At 60.2% G+C, this 14,881-nt stretch overlaps 1 protein-coding gene across 4 annotated transcripts in view; it reads left to right on the top strand.

Annotated features, from left to right (window-relative positions):
- ZC3H3 (zinc finger CCCH-type containing 3) overlaps positions 1 to 14,881 on the top strand; it is an 87,512-nt gene that overhangs the window by 38,714 nt on the left and 33,917 nt on the right. For 2 of the 4 annotated variants that reach the window (XM_038555733.1, XM_038555736.1), the window contains exon 5: positions 13,252 to 13,314. The exons of the other annotated variants lie outside the window; for them this stretch is intronic. In XM_038555733.1, the coding sequence (XP_038411661.1) occupies positions 13,252 to 13,314 (63 nt within the window). The remainder of the gene's footprint in view (positions 1 to 13,251; positions 13,315 to 14,881) is intronic. 4 annotated transcript variants of the gene reach the window in all.

The following is a 14,881-nucleotide window of genomic DNA, read 5'->3' as shown; positions in this document are numbered from 1 at the left end:
TCTGGTGCTCACCTCCCTGCCACCTTCAGCTCCATCAGAGCTGTTGGCTGCCTGTGTGTGGTCAGCGGGCCCCAGGGAGGCTCTGGCTGACTGGCCTTGGATGTGGCCTTGATCTCTGCCCCGTGCATCTGCAGGCTCTTTAGCTTTTCCCTGGGCAGAAGGAGGGATTGGGCTGGTGGCTGGGCCCAGGCGCCAGGGATCAGGGCTGCAGTGGTGAGAAAGCAGGACTTCCTGCCAGGTAACCAGCCTGAGCCTAGGGGCCCTGAGCTCTCCTTGGGCCTCCTGATCTGCACCCACCCCAGAGGGGAACACCCGTAGGGGGAGCGGCAGGCAAGCCCCAACAGTCCTAGAAGTTTCAGTCGGCAGTGTTGGGGGCTGGTACACACAGATGGGAAGTAAGGCAGGTGACCCAGTGGCCAAGAGTGCCCCCGCTGGCATGGGGTAGCCCTGGATCCCACCCTCCCGCACACACTCACTGCAGAGCGGAAGCTGTGTGTGCGTGGAGCTGCTGCATCCCTGGGGAGCCCGGGGAGCACTGGTGAGTAGCCCGTGCTGTGGCCTGGGCAGGCAGGAAGGCCAGGGGACAAGGCTCTCGGCCCAGAGGAGCCAGGCATGCTGAGCAGGGCCCTACAGCTAACGGCCAGTGGCTTGACAAGCCCCTGCCCTCCCTGTTCTGAGGGATGACACCCCTCATTGTGGTGGGGGGCTTGCCACACTCAATCCTGCGCCACAAGGGACCTGGCATTAGAATGACTGGAGGCGGCAAGCTCCTCCTGGGAAGGACACTTAACTGTGTGTGTGTGTGGTGGGGGGGTTGTCTGTGGTACCAACTACCACCCCCTGGCCAGCAGGCTCCTGGCCTCGGGCCACCTGGATGCAGGGCCAGCGCTTGCTGGCCTCAGAGGCTGTGGGCTGGATCAGTTCGGGACCCCCAGGGGGCTGGGCTGGGCCCCTGGGACCCCGTACCACTGCCGCCCAGCACAGCCCTGGGGGGCCCCAGAGGGTCCCACGAGCTCACCATAGGGCTGAGGCTCACACTGAGCCAGGATTTAATGTTTTTGTTCTCAGATTTGTGGATTTGCCTGTGCCCTCGGCGGTTTCCAGCAAGTTCATTAATCTGAACTGAAGCTGAAATGTGACTTATATCCCTAAACTGCCTGTCACTTTTTTTCTCTTTCCAAATTCATTTGACGTGAAAGCGCGGAGTACACAGGAGCCGCTGTGCTTAAGCAGATGAGTCTGGAGGCCGCTCTGTCCCGACTACAAATGGTGCTGTCACAGGGGCTGCTGCGTGCAGGGCTGCTGTGCTTTATTTTATTTTATTTTTGTGTCTGTGCGGTAAATCTTAAGTAATCTCCGGGTGGTTTGACGAGGTTTGGGCTGCGATTTTGAAGGCTCTGAAATGCTTCTCCGTGGTGACGTCTCATTAAAGAGGAATTCAGCCTGAGGATGGGCCGCATCCCCTTGAGGGTGGCCATGGGGTCCTCTGTGCTCCCCTCAGCACCCCTGTCTGCCTGCCCCGGCTCTCGGGGTGTTATGGCACAGCTCCGAAGCCTGGCCCACCTAAGCAGTGGACGTGTGTTGTCTCTGTTCTGGAGCCGGACCCGTGAGGTCAGGGTGCTGGCATGGCGGGCTCCTGTCCAGGCTGCACGGAGCCTTCTCGCCATGTCCTCCCTCGGCGCACACAGTGCTCTGGTGTCTCTCCTCCTTTTGTAAGGGCACCGGTCCCATTGTGGGGGCCTCGTCCTGTTGACTGTCAAACCCTGAGCACTTCTCAAAGGCCCACCTCCAGACACCATGCCCTTGCGGTTAAGGTTCCAGGAGGACTTTGGAGGGCACATTTGGTCCATCTGGGGAATGCCTGCTCCTCCCCAGACCTGCCCTGACCAGGCTAGTGGAACTGGGGCTCCCACAGCCTCCTGACCTATGGCAGTGAGAGGAGCTCTGGTTGAGCCCGCCCAGGAAAGGGGTGCTCCCTGCATTTCATGGCCAGCAACCCCAGGCCCTGCTCTGTGCCTGGTGAGGGCCCCGCTTGGCGGTGTGCACGTGGGCCCCTCTTGCTCAGCCCAGGTCAGGACCAACAGGGCTAGAGAGCGCCTGGTGCTAGGCGGCAGGGCTTCCCCACCTGTGCCAGGTGCCCACTCTGCCCACAGTGCTCTCCTCCCAGCAGGAGGCAAGCAGATGGGTGAAGCATGTACATCCATGGGGTGCTCAGTGCTGGGAAGTGCTGAGATCTACCCAGGGTGGATGGGTGCTCAGGGATGCCCAGAGAAGGCTGCTCTAGGGGTGGGGCAGGTGTGGTCTGTGTGGCCATGTTTCTAGGGCCTTCCAAGGGGGCCTGGGGAAGGAGCCTGGAATGTCTTGCTCAGAGGGCAGGGGCCACCTAGAGGTGGTATTGAAGTTGGGGCCTGGAGCCCTGCTGCTGGGCTGGCAGGGGTGGGGGTGGGGGTGCGTCAAGGGGCTGCAGCCCTTCCTCCCGGCAAACCCCTTCCCAGGCTGTAACTGCTGTTTAGGCCCAGGGCAGTGGCCAACCTTGATCTTGACCTGCCTGCATGTTCCTGGGGGTGCCTGCCTGCAACCTGCCTTCCCTTTGATGCGGAGCCCAGGAAGTCATTCACTGTGCCCGGCTACATCTAGGGCCCCCAGCTGCCCCGTGATGACTCTGCCGGGCGCAGCCTTTACCAACAGCCTGAGAAGCGTGCCAGGCCGGGCACGGCTCCCGCTGCCCGTGAGCATGCTGAGCGGCCATGGCCAATGCAGCAGGATTTTGAATTGTTTCTTTTTTTTTTAATGAACTAGAATTTATTTATTTATTTATTTATTTATTTATTTATTTATTTATTTATATTTATTCATGAGAGAGAGAGAGAGAGAGAGAGAGGCAGGAGACACAGGCAGAGGGAGAAGCAGGCTCCATGCAGGGAGCCCGAAGCGGGACTCAATCCCAGGACTCCAGGATTGCACCCTGGGCCAAAGGCAGGCGCCAAACCGCCGAGCCACCCAGGGATCCCCTTAAATTGATTCTGACAGACGTGTCTACTTCGAGCTGAGAGAGCTGTCTGGCTGCTTCCACACGGGTGCTGGGGTCTGGGTGTGGGAGACCCACTCCGGCCCCGGCCTGCTTCGTGCGGCAGGCAGTCGGGCCGTCCTGGTTTTCTGTCAGACGCAGGGAAGGCCTGGCTTGGATGCATGTGGGGCTCCATCCACCTGGGTATGCCCGTGGAAGAGAGGGCGCTATCTCCGTAGGGCGAGAGCGGGTCAGGAGGAGTGCCCGATGTGCGCTGCAGGGACTGCTCTCTGCCCCCCACGGGGCTTTCCTTGCTGGAGTCGGTGGTGGTATATGCCTGTGTGGACGACCCTCAGGAATGGCCTGTCCTTTGGGCCCTGGGGAAAGCCTGCTGCCCACTCTTCTCAGTGGGGACCAGAGAGCCCACGGGCCCCTGACCCTCTCCAGCCACGGAGGACCGGGTGGGGGCATCACCATCCACACTTGGGGTTTCTAGAACTGACTGGGATGGCCAGACCTGTGTGAGGTGAGGAGCTACTGCCAAGGGCTACGGGGGGTGCCTGGGGCCAGGGCTGGTGGGGTGACCTGAGCCACATTAGCCCCCCCAGCCCCTGTGGCTCACATCTGTGTCCCCGCCGAGGGCAGTAGGGAAAGAGGGGAGCCACCCACCTGGTGTGGACCATGCAGTTTGGTTGTTGACATCCAGGTCATGAGCTCTGATGACACAGTGACACTCAGTGCAGGGGGCTCCTGACCACACTGACGGGGACTTCTAGGCCCTGCATGCTGTGGGAGATGGCCTTTGACCCTGGCTTGAATTCGGGGGTAGTGTGGTCGTGGCTCTTCACTGGGTGGTCCTTGAGCCATCTCTCCCTGTTCTGGGCTGTTGAAGTGCAGGTCAGTCCCTGGCAGGACGGGGAGGCCCCCAGGTGGTGGCACTAGTGGCTCCTACCTGCCCTTTCCCTTCTCTGGCCACAGCCTGAGGTGTGTGGAGGATGCCTGTGTGGAAGCTGTGGCTCAGGAGGGGACAGACCCCGAGGAGGCAGCTGCTCACCTGTCCCCGGGCAGCAGGCCTGGGAGCTGTGCCCAGCCGGGCCTCTCTAGCTGTGGATCTCGCCCAGGCCTGGCGCTGGTGAATGGGGAGGTGGCCGCGCATGGCGGGGTCTCCTGGCAGAGGAAATGGCATGCACAGCGCAAAGCCGGAGGGGTGGGGCGAGCAAGTTCAAGTGCAGAGGCTGGACTAGCCTGGGCGATGCGCAATACCCCGGAACCCATTGGGGAGCCTTGGCTCGGCAATGCTGGGCAGGTGGTGAGTGACCCTGGCCCAGCTTCCTCCGCAGGGCATCTGGCCACGCAGGACCTTGCAGACCACGATACCACATCTATCCCTGGCCGGCCTGGCAGACGGTCGTGGGGTGTCTTGCCTCTAAGTTCATCCCGATACCCTTTTGTACTTACGGGAAAGTTCAAAAAACTGTATTCTTTGCCTGAGTTCTCTGGCTGCTTGTACTTTGCCTCTGTGCTGTATCATTTTCTCCCCATCTATTCTTGTATAACCATTTGTGTGGAAATTGGAGACTCGGTGCCCCCTGACCGGCCGCTGCGTGTGGTCCCCCAGGGAGACTAGGGAGTGCTGCCTGGAGTCAGAGCTGGCTGTGCACCCCCTCGGCATCTGGGCTCTGCGTCTGTTCAGAGGCCTGGAGCCTGGAGCCGGCCCTCAGCCTTGCTCCGACTTTGCCGACCCTGAGTTTTGGATAATGGGGGCCAGGCACTTTGTGCAGCGTCTGTGGGCCAGGAGGCCAGTGTGCACCAGAAAACTCAGTCGGCCGGTAGCGGGGCTGCCATGGGAGCGCGGGCGGCCCCTCCCTGCGGCCTGCGGGCCTGGCGTCTGGCCGGAGAGGCCTGTCCACCCTGCGCGGGGCGCTCTGTTCCTCGCTGGGTTGCCCCCACGCCTTCTAGACCCTTCATGATTTCCGACCCTCTCCTGCCAGGATCCACTGTCCCTCATCCCCCACCACATTGTACATTCCTTGACTTATTTCTGGCAGCGTGGAGTCCAGGTGTTTCTGTTTTATTTTATTCTACAGCCTGTAGTCTGTTACTGTGATTCATCTGGATCCTCAGTTTGGGCCGCCCCCGGCCTGTGGAAGCCCCTTTGGGTGGCCTGGGACCTTTGCGCGTGGCTCCCTGTGGCTTCCAGGCTCGCCTGGAACTCTCTGTCCCTAGCTTGGAACTAGCCCGCTGCCCGCAGAACCCGGCTCTTGGCTGCACCGTGTCCCCCACAGCCGAGGCTCTCGTGGCCCTGGGGTGACGGGGGGGTGCATGAGGGGGAGTCCTGGTTGGGGCTGTGCATCTCTGCTTCCAGGCACCCTTGAGGCAGTCTTTACACGGCTCTCTCTGGATTGCAGAGCTGGCGTGCTCGCTGATACAGTCGGTTCCGGTTCTGCGCCGCTGCTTCCTTCCCGCGGGGGTGTGGCTCCTCTCCCTCGGGGGACACCTGGTCCCTCACCCTTGGCGTGTGCACTCGCTGGAGCCCCACATTCATTTACATCCAGTGACATGCTGGATCCGAGTTTGTGGCTCAGCCTCGGTCGTGGTTGAGATGTTCTGTCGTCAAGTGCCCTCACGCTCGCCCCGTCGCCAGCCCATAGCCAGGATGTCCGTGCTGAGGGTCTGCCCTGAGGATTTGTCGGGCTTGATCTGGGGCATCACATGCGTGCAGCTGCGCCCCCCCCCCCCGCCCCCCGGCACCAGCACTTCACTTTTTATTGCCGAGTGGCTTTTGTGGTTTGCCCACACACGTTTAATAGCTCTCTCCTTGATGGACGCGTGAGTTATTCCACTTTGGATCACCGTGGAGGACGGCGGATCACTGTTCCTGCCCAGCCCCTGGAGACCAGCGTCCTCTCCATGGTGTGTCCCCAGGAGCGGGGGTGCGGGGACACCAGAGGTGCGTGTCTGACTTCCCAGAGCAGAGATGCCCCTCTGTCCCCATCACAGCGCTTGGTGTTCTGGTTTCTCTGATTTTCACACTTTGCCTGTGGCGGCACCTCGTTGTGATTTCGTCTTCGTTTCCCTGACTGCCTGTGGGGTGGAGCACGTACTCGGGGGCCGACTTAAGGCCATTTGGGCTCCTTGGCCTATTCTTAAGTTGGTCTGTCCTTTGTTCTTGAGCCACAGGAGCGCGTGGAACTTATTTACCGCCTGGGAGTCCGGTGGGGGATGCAGGGGAGCCCCCGGCCCTCTGGGGACTCATGGCCCTGCCCCTGGTTCAGAGTGCTGAGTGAAGGACACCCCTGTCTGCCAGGGGGCTCTCCCTTGGCTCTGGCCTCTGTCAGCATTGCTGCGTCCCCGACCCAGAAGGACCCCGGGAACCCTGTAGGCCGTGGTCTCCCTGGGGAACCTGGAGCTCCTGAGGGAAAGCCTGGCCCTTTCTAGGCCACCGTGGTCCTGTCCGGGGGGGTTCAGGCTCCTGTTTGGGGCTTTCTGACAGGGCACAGTGGCTGGACCCATCCTCCGCCTTCACTCACTCATGTCCCTTGCTGGCCTGGGGCCCTGGCCTGGCCAGAGAACAGCTTTTCCTCTGGACGTGGGGAGCACCCATCGGCCAGCACCTGTCCTGTCCCCTCGCTAGGTGAAGAGGCGAGAGCAGGAAGTTGGGCCTGGGGGTGGCAGAGAGGGCAGGTGCTGACTTGCTGGGCCCTGGGCAGGTCCTGGGCAGGTCCTGGGAGAGAGCCCGTGGGGGTGACCCGGGCCCCGCCTGCTTTCCCGTGCAGTGCTGAAGCAGGTCTCCTCCGGCAGGTTTTTTAGAATTTTATTTTATGAGAACAGGCGGTTACGGCTCCCCAAGTGCCGTAAAAGTTAATGTGATGGCCTCCCTGCGCCTGTGCTCATTTTTATAATTTTTTATTTTATGAAACAGGACAGGGAGCTTAGTGACTTATTACTATTCATTTCGTTTCAATGCAGTAAATATTGATTCAGTTGGGGGTTTTCAATTTAAACCACTCGGCGATTATATAAAATATTACTGGCCTCTGAAATTATGCTTACCGATCCCTTCGGCTGCTCATTAAGGAAGGAGTGCAATTGTAGGTCCCTTTGCCTTCATCATTCTAATAAATGGGCTGAGGTGCGTTTCTGCTCGGGAGGTGCCACAGAAACTGCTGGCGGGGGCCTGACAGCAAGGATGCAACTCTTAATTTGGAAGTCGGTTCAAAGCGCGTCTACCTTATTTATTTATTTCTGTGTCTGTTTGAAGCAAACGGGCCTTTCAGCTGTCAGCAGCCCCGTGGCAGCAGGGCTGAGCGGGTCCTCCTGAGGCCCGAACACCTGCCCCTGCTCCTTGGCAGAGTGTGGGGAGGGGCCGGGGTTTGGTGGGAATGCGGGGCCCTGACCCCTCACCCCCTCAGTGGAAGGGAAGGGAGGAGGACCAACCTCGCCGCGGCCCTGTCGGTCCCGATGGGTGCTGAGGCCAGGACACGGTCAGAGACACCTGCTGTCACTGGAACCTCATCCAGAAGGTAGGGACCTTTTCCAGGTGGTAGTGCCCAGCCCTTCACTGGCAGCACTGGGCCTGGGATGCAGGACCCTGTGGAGTGAGGAGAGGCCCCTGTGTGCCAGGGTCTGGCTGCTACACTGGCCGAGAGGGGCCCTGCTGCCTCCCTGCGGTCTGTGTTCATGGTCAAACACCTGCCCAGTGTCAGGTGGCACATTGAAGCCTCTCCCAGAGCCCCTCTGGCATCAGGCCCTCGGGACCCCAGCAACAGGCCAGCTAGTCCCTCTGGGTCCGGGGTCTGTTCACACCTTCGGTCCCTGTCCCCGCCTGTGTGGGCACCTCTGGGACAGCCCCGTGTAATGATGGAGGGCAGTGAGGGGGTCAGGGCGAGGAGCCCCTACGGCCATCAGGCCCTTGGCTGGGGCGGGGGCCAGGATGGGGCTGACCTAACATCTCCTGTCAGCCTGAGCCCCTGGCCCGTCCTGCTTGGTGATCATGTGGCCCCGTGACCGTTGCCCCCCCCCCCATACTGTTTATGTCACTGCCTCCCTGCTGGCCATGGGGACTGCAGGCATCTGGCCTGGGGTCACAGGCATCACAGCCACAGCCTGTGTGGTGAGAGCGTGTTAGGGTAGCTCCCAGGCTCCGTCTGTGAATGGCATGGGAGGGGAGGGGCCCTGGGACGGGTGATGCCCTCGTGGGAAGGGAGGGGACAGACACCTGCTCGCGCCACCTCAGGCTGGGCCTGTGCATCAAGTAGGGGTGCTCACCTCCCTCTGGGGGCTCCTGGTGTCTGTCCCAGAGCCCATGCTGGTAGGGAGGAGGCCCTAGGGGGATGGAGCCACCACTGGGCCCAGCAGCCCCTGGGAAGGCCAGCATGCTGTGCCGTGCATCCCCTCTGGGACAGTCTCCGTCACCGGCAGCCCTCTAGCCTTGCGGGGCTCACGTCTGTGACTGTGTCTCTGACCCTCGAGCCTTTGGCTGCCCCGTCCTTGGTCTGTGCCTTGCTGCTTCTGTCACCGCCACCATGTGTCTGGGTTTCTCATTTCTGCTCTCTCTGTCCCTGGCTCTGCACAGACATGTGTGTCCTCCTGTCCTGCTCCTGTTGCCTGGCACTCTTTGTCCGTGAGTGGAGCCGCCATGTGTGGAGCCCCCACATGCTGGCTCCTCGGGCATGCTGCGGGTTCCAGGAACAGGGTTCCCTCCTTCACTGGGAAGCCAAGAGAAGCGGGTATCCGGGGCTCTAGGGCCTGTGTGCACACAGGCCTCAGCAGTGGCCCAGGGCAGGTTCCAGCCCCCTCTGGCAGCCATCCTGCTTCCCCAGCCACCTCCCATCCCTGACGTGCATGGGCCTTGGGCCATCTGCCCCTGGACGGCCATGCTGGCAAGCTGTGTCCCCTTGCCTGGGCCAGCCTGTCTCGCCTGCCGTAGCGCGCTGTGTCTTGATCCATGTTACGTACAGACGACTTCTTTGTCCTTTGGGAGTTGGATTGAGTGGCTGAGGCCTGCCAGGCAGCTTTCAGGCCAGCCCGTTGGGGGAAGCAGTGGGAAAGGGGCCAGGCAGGCAGGTGCCTTGCCCAGGCTTCATCCTTGGGGGCAAATCCCAAGGGGGACAGGACCTTGTAAGAGCTGCCACTGCCACGGCTAAGCCACAAGCCATGGTGCGGCCTCCTGTGGGCCAGTGGCTCACGGAGGAAGAGATCCATCGGCTAGGGTTAGGTGTTTCATGACAAAGTGAGAGAGAGCACGTGTGTCCCTTTGGTTTGCCAGAGGGAAGCTTCTTCTAGAAGCTAGCAGGACTATTGTGAAGGAAGCCTCAGAAGGTCTTGTTAAGTTTCTCCCTGTGGAGGGAGCACCTGGGTGGCTCAGTGGTGGAGCTTCTGCCTTTCGCTCAGGGCGTGACCCCAGGGTCCTGGGATCAAGTCCCAGATGGGGCTCCCTGCATGGAGCCTGCTTCTCCCTCTGCCTGTGTCTCTGCCTCTCTCTGTGTGTCTCTCATGAATAAATAAATAAATCTTTAAAAAAATAGAGTTTCTCCCTGTGGAACTCTGGGGAGATTGCCCTCAGGTTGTGCCTGGGCCCCCTGGCCACAGCTGGCCAGCACTGTGGGCCCTCCTGTGCCAGCACTGGTGACCCCAGATGTCCCTGGAGATGAGGAGCAGAGGAAGCTGAAAATATTGCCTCTGACAGGAAGAAATAAAATGTCCTTGTCGCCCAGTAGTACCTGGGTGCCTTACACAATCAAACAGCGTTTTAAATACCACTTTTATCCTGGTTTTAGAGGGAGTAGTAAAGCATCGCTCAGATAATCAATATCATATTTAACTCTTTGCATATATCAACCGTTTAGGCTGCTCTTACCCCAAAACATGATTCTCCTCTCAGGCTGGGCCAGGGCCTCTGAAGGCGGGTGCAGGAGACGTTACTCTAGGGTTGGGGAGCCTCCCAGCTGCTGAGGACCATGCCGGAAGGGCCCCTGGCTGCCTCTTCCAGCATGCGCCCTGCCCTGTGTCACCTGCAGGTTCTCTGGGCGGTTCCAGAGGTGCTGGGCCTTGGCACAGGTGTCCTTCCCTGCCTGGTCCTGGTCCTTGTGCTGCCTACCTTCCTCTGTACCCACCTCCCCACCCCTCCGGAGGGTGGTGCGTGGCCTCAGGGATGGCTGGGTGAGCCCCGCCTCCACCTGCTCTCCTCCCTGGGGCCTTGGCTCACCCTCATGGGCTCTGCTCTGGTGGGAGCTGCCAGAGCCCGGCTACGGGCTGTCCAGTGCTGGGGGCCCACCTCCCCCGTGTCCCGCCTGGCACCCTTCTGAGGCTGCGGGGCGGCCAGGGGATGGTGGGGATATCTGAGAGGTGCTTTGTTTTCAGTGTTACATCTTGGGTTGGGGAAGGCCGGCCGACCCCTGCCTGCCCTCCCACAGCACCCCACCTTGCTGGCCTGGCCCCACGGCCCCACGCCCCGGCCCCACCACTGCCCGAGGAGTGAGTGCTCTGGCTTTCCTGTGACTTTCCTGCAAGTCAGCAAGGTTTCCCCGGCTGCCCCGCCCACTCCCCCGGAGTGAGGAGCCCCGGTTTAATTTGCGGTTAGATGTCTGTTAAGATTGCGTCCACTTCCCAAGTCAGCACTTAATTGGCAAGGCACTTGATTTAACAGCGTGGGAGCCTCCACCGGAAAAATGGCCTGAATAAATCACCGCCTGACGCCAGAAAATAGATATAATCTCAGCATTAACTACATTAATAGTAGCAGGAGCCGAATTAAGAAAGCCATAAAGCATAGGCGGGGGAGCATAAATTATGGGAGCGGGTCCCCTAGGCGGGCCCCTGGTCGGGGGGCGGGGCAGGCGGGAGGAGGTCGGCCGGGCCCCGCCCACGCCCCGCCCACGCCCCGCCCCTCCCGGCCTGCGGTGGGCGGGGCCTGCCGGGAGCCCTAGCAACCCCCTACGGCCCGGCCCGGCCTGCGCACAGCCCCCGACCCGCCCCGCTCACCCCAGCCCCACCTCCTGCCTGGGGAGCCACCTGGTGCTGGCAAGGCCTTGGGTGCGCGTCAACGCCCTGAGTCCGCGGGGAGTGGACCCGGCGGGCTGGTGCCAGACTCAGCCGCCACCTCCTCCCTGCTACCTATGGCCTTTGCACCCTGCTCTGCAGACTGGAAGGCTTCTTGGAGGAGGTGACATGCCAGCTAGGCAGACACAGCCTGATCTCCCGGTGGGACCCTCGGGCCCTGGCAGTTGAAGTTGTGCCTCTCCATCATTGTTTTGTTCAGCCCCGTTCTGGCTGTTGGGGCAGGGCCCAGCGGTCACCCCCGCAGCCCTCCCAGCCCTCGCAGCGGCCACTGCCAAAAACTTTGCCACAGCTTAGTGGAGGAGAATGCTATCCAGTTTTAATTTCATTTTTATTCATATTCTTTGTCAAGTTCAACATTTTTTATGTTTACTGTTCGTTTGCCTTCAGCCCGTTTCTTACAAGTTTGCAAGACTCTTGAGTATTCAGGGTGTCACCCTTTGTTTTATCAGAGACGATCCATTGTTTCTCAGTTTGAATTTTGCCTTCCAGTTTTGTGTATGAGGATTCTTAGGATTCTTAGGATTCTTCTTTGCTTTTCTGCATCCGTCAGTCTTTTAAGACTTAGTCTATTGATTGTTTAGAACAGCCTTCCCCACCCCAAGGTTATAGGAGCTCAGTTATATTTTCTTCTAGTGCTAAGGTTTCGAGTTTTGCATTTAAAACTTTAATCTACCTGGAATTTATTTGGGGATGTGGTATAAGATTAAAGTTCAAATTTAATTTTGTTTGATAGTTATTTGGTTGTCTCAAGGCTTTTTCCATTATTTGCAAATGTCACCTTTCTTGCGTACAAATGCTCCTCCCGTACCTGGCTTTCTGCACAGATCTTCCCCTTTGATTTTCCCTTTGCAAAACAATCACGGTTTGTATCTTCAGTGATCATTTTATGGATTTTTTCTTTTGTCAACCCTCCCCCCTCAGGCAGGGGGTTTCAGGCAGATCCAGCCCCGCCTCCGAGTCTCCCTCGGGTGCCCCCCAGCACCCCACCTCATCCCGCAGATGACCACTGCTCTGGCCTTTGTTGGTCTAGACCGGCTCAGCCTCGGGTCCTTGAGCTTCAGTGAATGGAATCACAGTTGATCCCGTTTGGTGTCTAACCTCATTTGCTCACCATTTGTTAGACCGAATGGTCTAATGTTCGCCCTGCCCCCCGTGGGGCTGTGTGTGGAGATGGGGCCTTCCCAGATGTAAGCAAGGTTAAATGAGGTCTCTGGAATGGGGCCCTGATCTGATAGGGTTGGAGTCCTAGGAGCAGAGGAAGAGACACTGAGCTCTCTCTGCAGGCGTACGGAAGGAGCCCCTCGTGAGGACACGCACGGGGTGGTACCTGCTCGGCAGGAAGGAGAGGCCTTGTCAGCAAGCAGCCATGCTGGCTGCGTCTGGGGTGCTGTCCAGCAGCCCGAGCTGGCCGAGACCCCGAGATTGCCCAGGTCCAAGGGGGTCACTGTGGGTAGCAGTAGCCTGTACTTTGCCCTCGAGGTGTGGGCATACCACAGTTCAGTCGCTGTGCTAAATGACACATTGATGGGGGTATTTCTAGTCTTTGCCGCTCCCTTGTCTTGTTGGGCATGTTGCCCACTGACTTGGAGCCCTCGTTGCTGTGGACCTGTTCCATCGGAGGGTGGGGGTGCTGAACAGCAGCAGTGAGGCTGGCGCCCACCATGACTGTCCTCAGACGCACGTCCTCAGCAGGAGAGCGCTCTGGCCTCCCATGGCCTCACCGGCACCTGCTGCTCCCTGGATGTAACCATGCTGCGGGAGTGTGGTTTGTTTTGTTTTTTATAGAGGGGAGCAGGGTGTGGGGACAGGCAGAGGGGTGGAGAATCTCCAGCAGACTCCACGCCCAGCGTGGAACCTGATGTGGGGCTGTGTCTCATGACCCTGAGATCACAACCTGAGCTGAAGCCAACAGTGGGACACTTGACCAACTCACTGCCCAACGCGCCCCACAGACGTGCTTATTGACATGAGTGCTCGCCCTGCTAGCGTCCAGGGGACTGGAGACAGTGCTGTTCCTGGACCCCAGGTCCTTACCCCTGGCCTGTCTTGTCTTCATTGCTTCTGAACATTTGTTTTTCCAGGTGAACGTTAGAAACGTTGGCTCAGTTTCTCAGCCTTCCCCAACCAATCAGCCTCCAAACCGGCTGAATTGCATTTTATTTTCTCTCCCCCCGGCTGCGCAGGGACCTGCCGGCCCATGGCTTCTGCACGGCCGCTGGGTGCGCTGACCACGGGCTTCCGTCAGGGTGAGTCGGTGCTGCTGTTCTTTGGATGTTGCGGCCGGGTCTTGCCGGGTCCCGGAAGGGTGCTGGCTCTGCCGGGTTCTCACCGCGAGCTGGGCTGCTCACCTTCGGGCTCTCGGGACCTTTGAGTGCTGAGCCCGTGCCTTTTCCTGCTGTCTGTGCCAGCTGCGTGGCTCACTGGGGACACCAGTCCCTTTCTGGGGGAGCCGGGCCACACGTGCTGTGTGGTCCACTCTGCAAGGTGGCGACGGGGTGGGGGCCCCTGGCTCTTCCATCCCCTTGCTTGGTCATCTCCTTAGCATGACGAGCGCCAGGACTCATGCGTTCTGTGTGGCTCTTGTTACATTTTCACTTTGTCACATGCCTGTGGTGTGAGCCGCCCTCCTGCGTCCCTCAGCTCGACTCTGCAGATGCTAGGGCCCTTTCGTCACTGGGCAAGCGTGCGTGTCCTAGGGCGTCTCCAGAGGGGTGGGTGTAACTCGTGTGAGAGTTGGGGGTGAGGAGGGTGTGCTGTGGCAGGCGGGAGGGGGCCGTGGTGCTGGGAGTGATGGAGCTGGTTGGTAGGGGGTGAGGCAGCTAGGGTCCCCTGCCTGGAACAGTGGAGTGGGCACCGGGGACCAGAGAGGGAGGGCGGAACGGCTATGTCTGGAGGGGCCAGGCCCCGCAGACATCCTGGTTGAGAGCACAGGTGTGAGGGCAGGAGCCTCCACGCAAGCAAGAGGAGGCCTTGTGAAGGAGGCCAGGACACCGGGCTGCTCACTGGGGCCTTGAGAAGACCTGTCCCGAGGGGAGGATGGCAGACATTGGATGCCAGGGCTCAGCAAGGGCCCCCTCTGGCCTAGGTCTCAGGGGCCCCCACAAGGAGGGCACAGGAAAGGGGTCGCTGTGTGGACAGTGTACAGGCAGCAGGGGTGGTGAGGAGGCCTAGCCCAGCTCTCACCAGGGACACAGGCTGGAGGTGGAGGCCACCTTGGCAGGTCCAGCTTTGAGGAGGGAGCCTTGGGGAAGTGTCCCCAGGGCTCAGAGGTACAGAGCTCGGGGTCTGGAGGCTGGGGGGGTGGGGCTGTGGAGAGAGGGTTGAGGTTCAGCGTGTTTTGAATGTCCCTGGGGGTGACCTTGTTCCTGGGCTGTTGTCGGGAGGGTGGTGGACAAGGTGGGCCAGGCGGCTCACGCAGGGCTCCCTTGGGGACTGTCGACCAAGGAGCCAGAAGCCAGCTGGGGTCATGACCTGCCAGGTCTTCCCAGAGAGTCGTGGGAGGAGCTGAGTTCTGCTCCTCCGTGGGCTCGTCCCTAGTCCCTAACATGCAGCCTGTGCCAGATGCAGTTGTGGGGACAAGGGCCACTTCAGGGCTGGAGGAATGGTCAGTGGGGACTCGCTGTACACAGTGAATAGGGATGAGGGGGGCAGGGGGTTGCTGTCCTAAGAGAGAGAGGAAGGGAGAGACATTGGGGGTGGGCAAGGGAGCAGAGGTAGGGTCAGCCCTGCCCCTCAGCAGCTGCCTCGGCACCAAGGCTGAGAGCCCAGCTCGGAGGGTGATGCCCAGGTGCAGGGAATGGAGGGCCCTGTCCT

The sequence above is a fragment of the Canis lupus genome, chromosome 13 (assembly GCF_011100685.1).
Source record: "Canis lupus familiaris isolate Mischka breed German Shepherd chromosome 13, alternate assembly UU_Cfam_GSD_1.0, whole genome shotgun sequence".
Lineage (NCBI taxonomy): Eukaryota > Metazoa > Chordata > Mammalia > Carnivora > Canidae > Canis > Canis lupus.
This window is presented reverse-complemented; position numbering and strand designations above follow the sequence as displayed.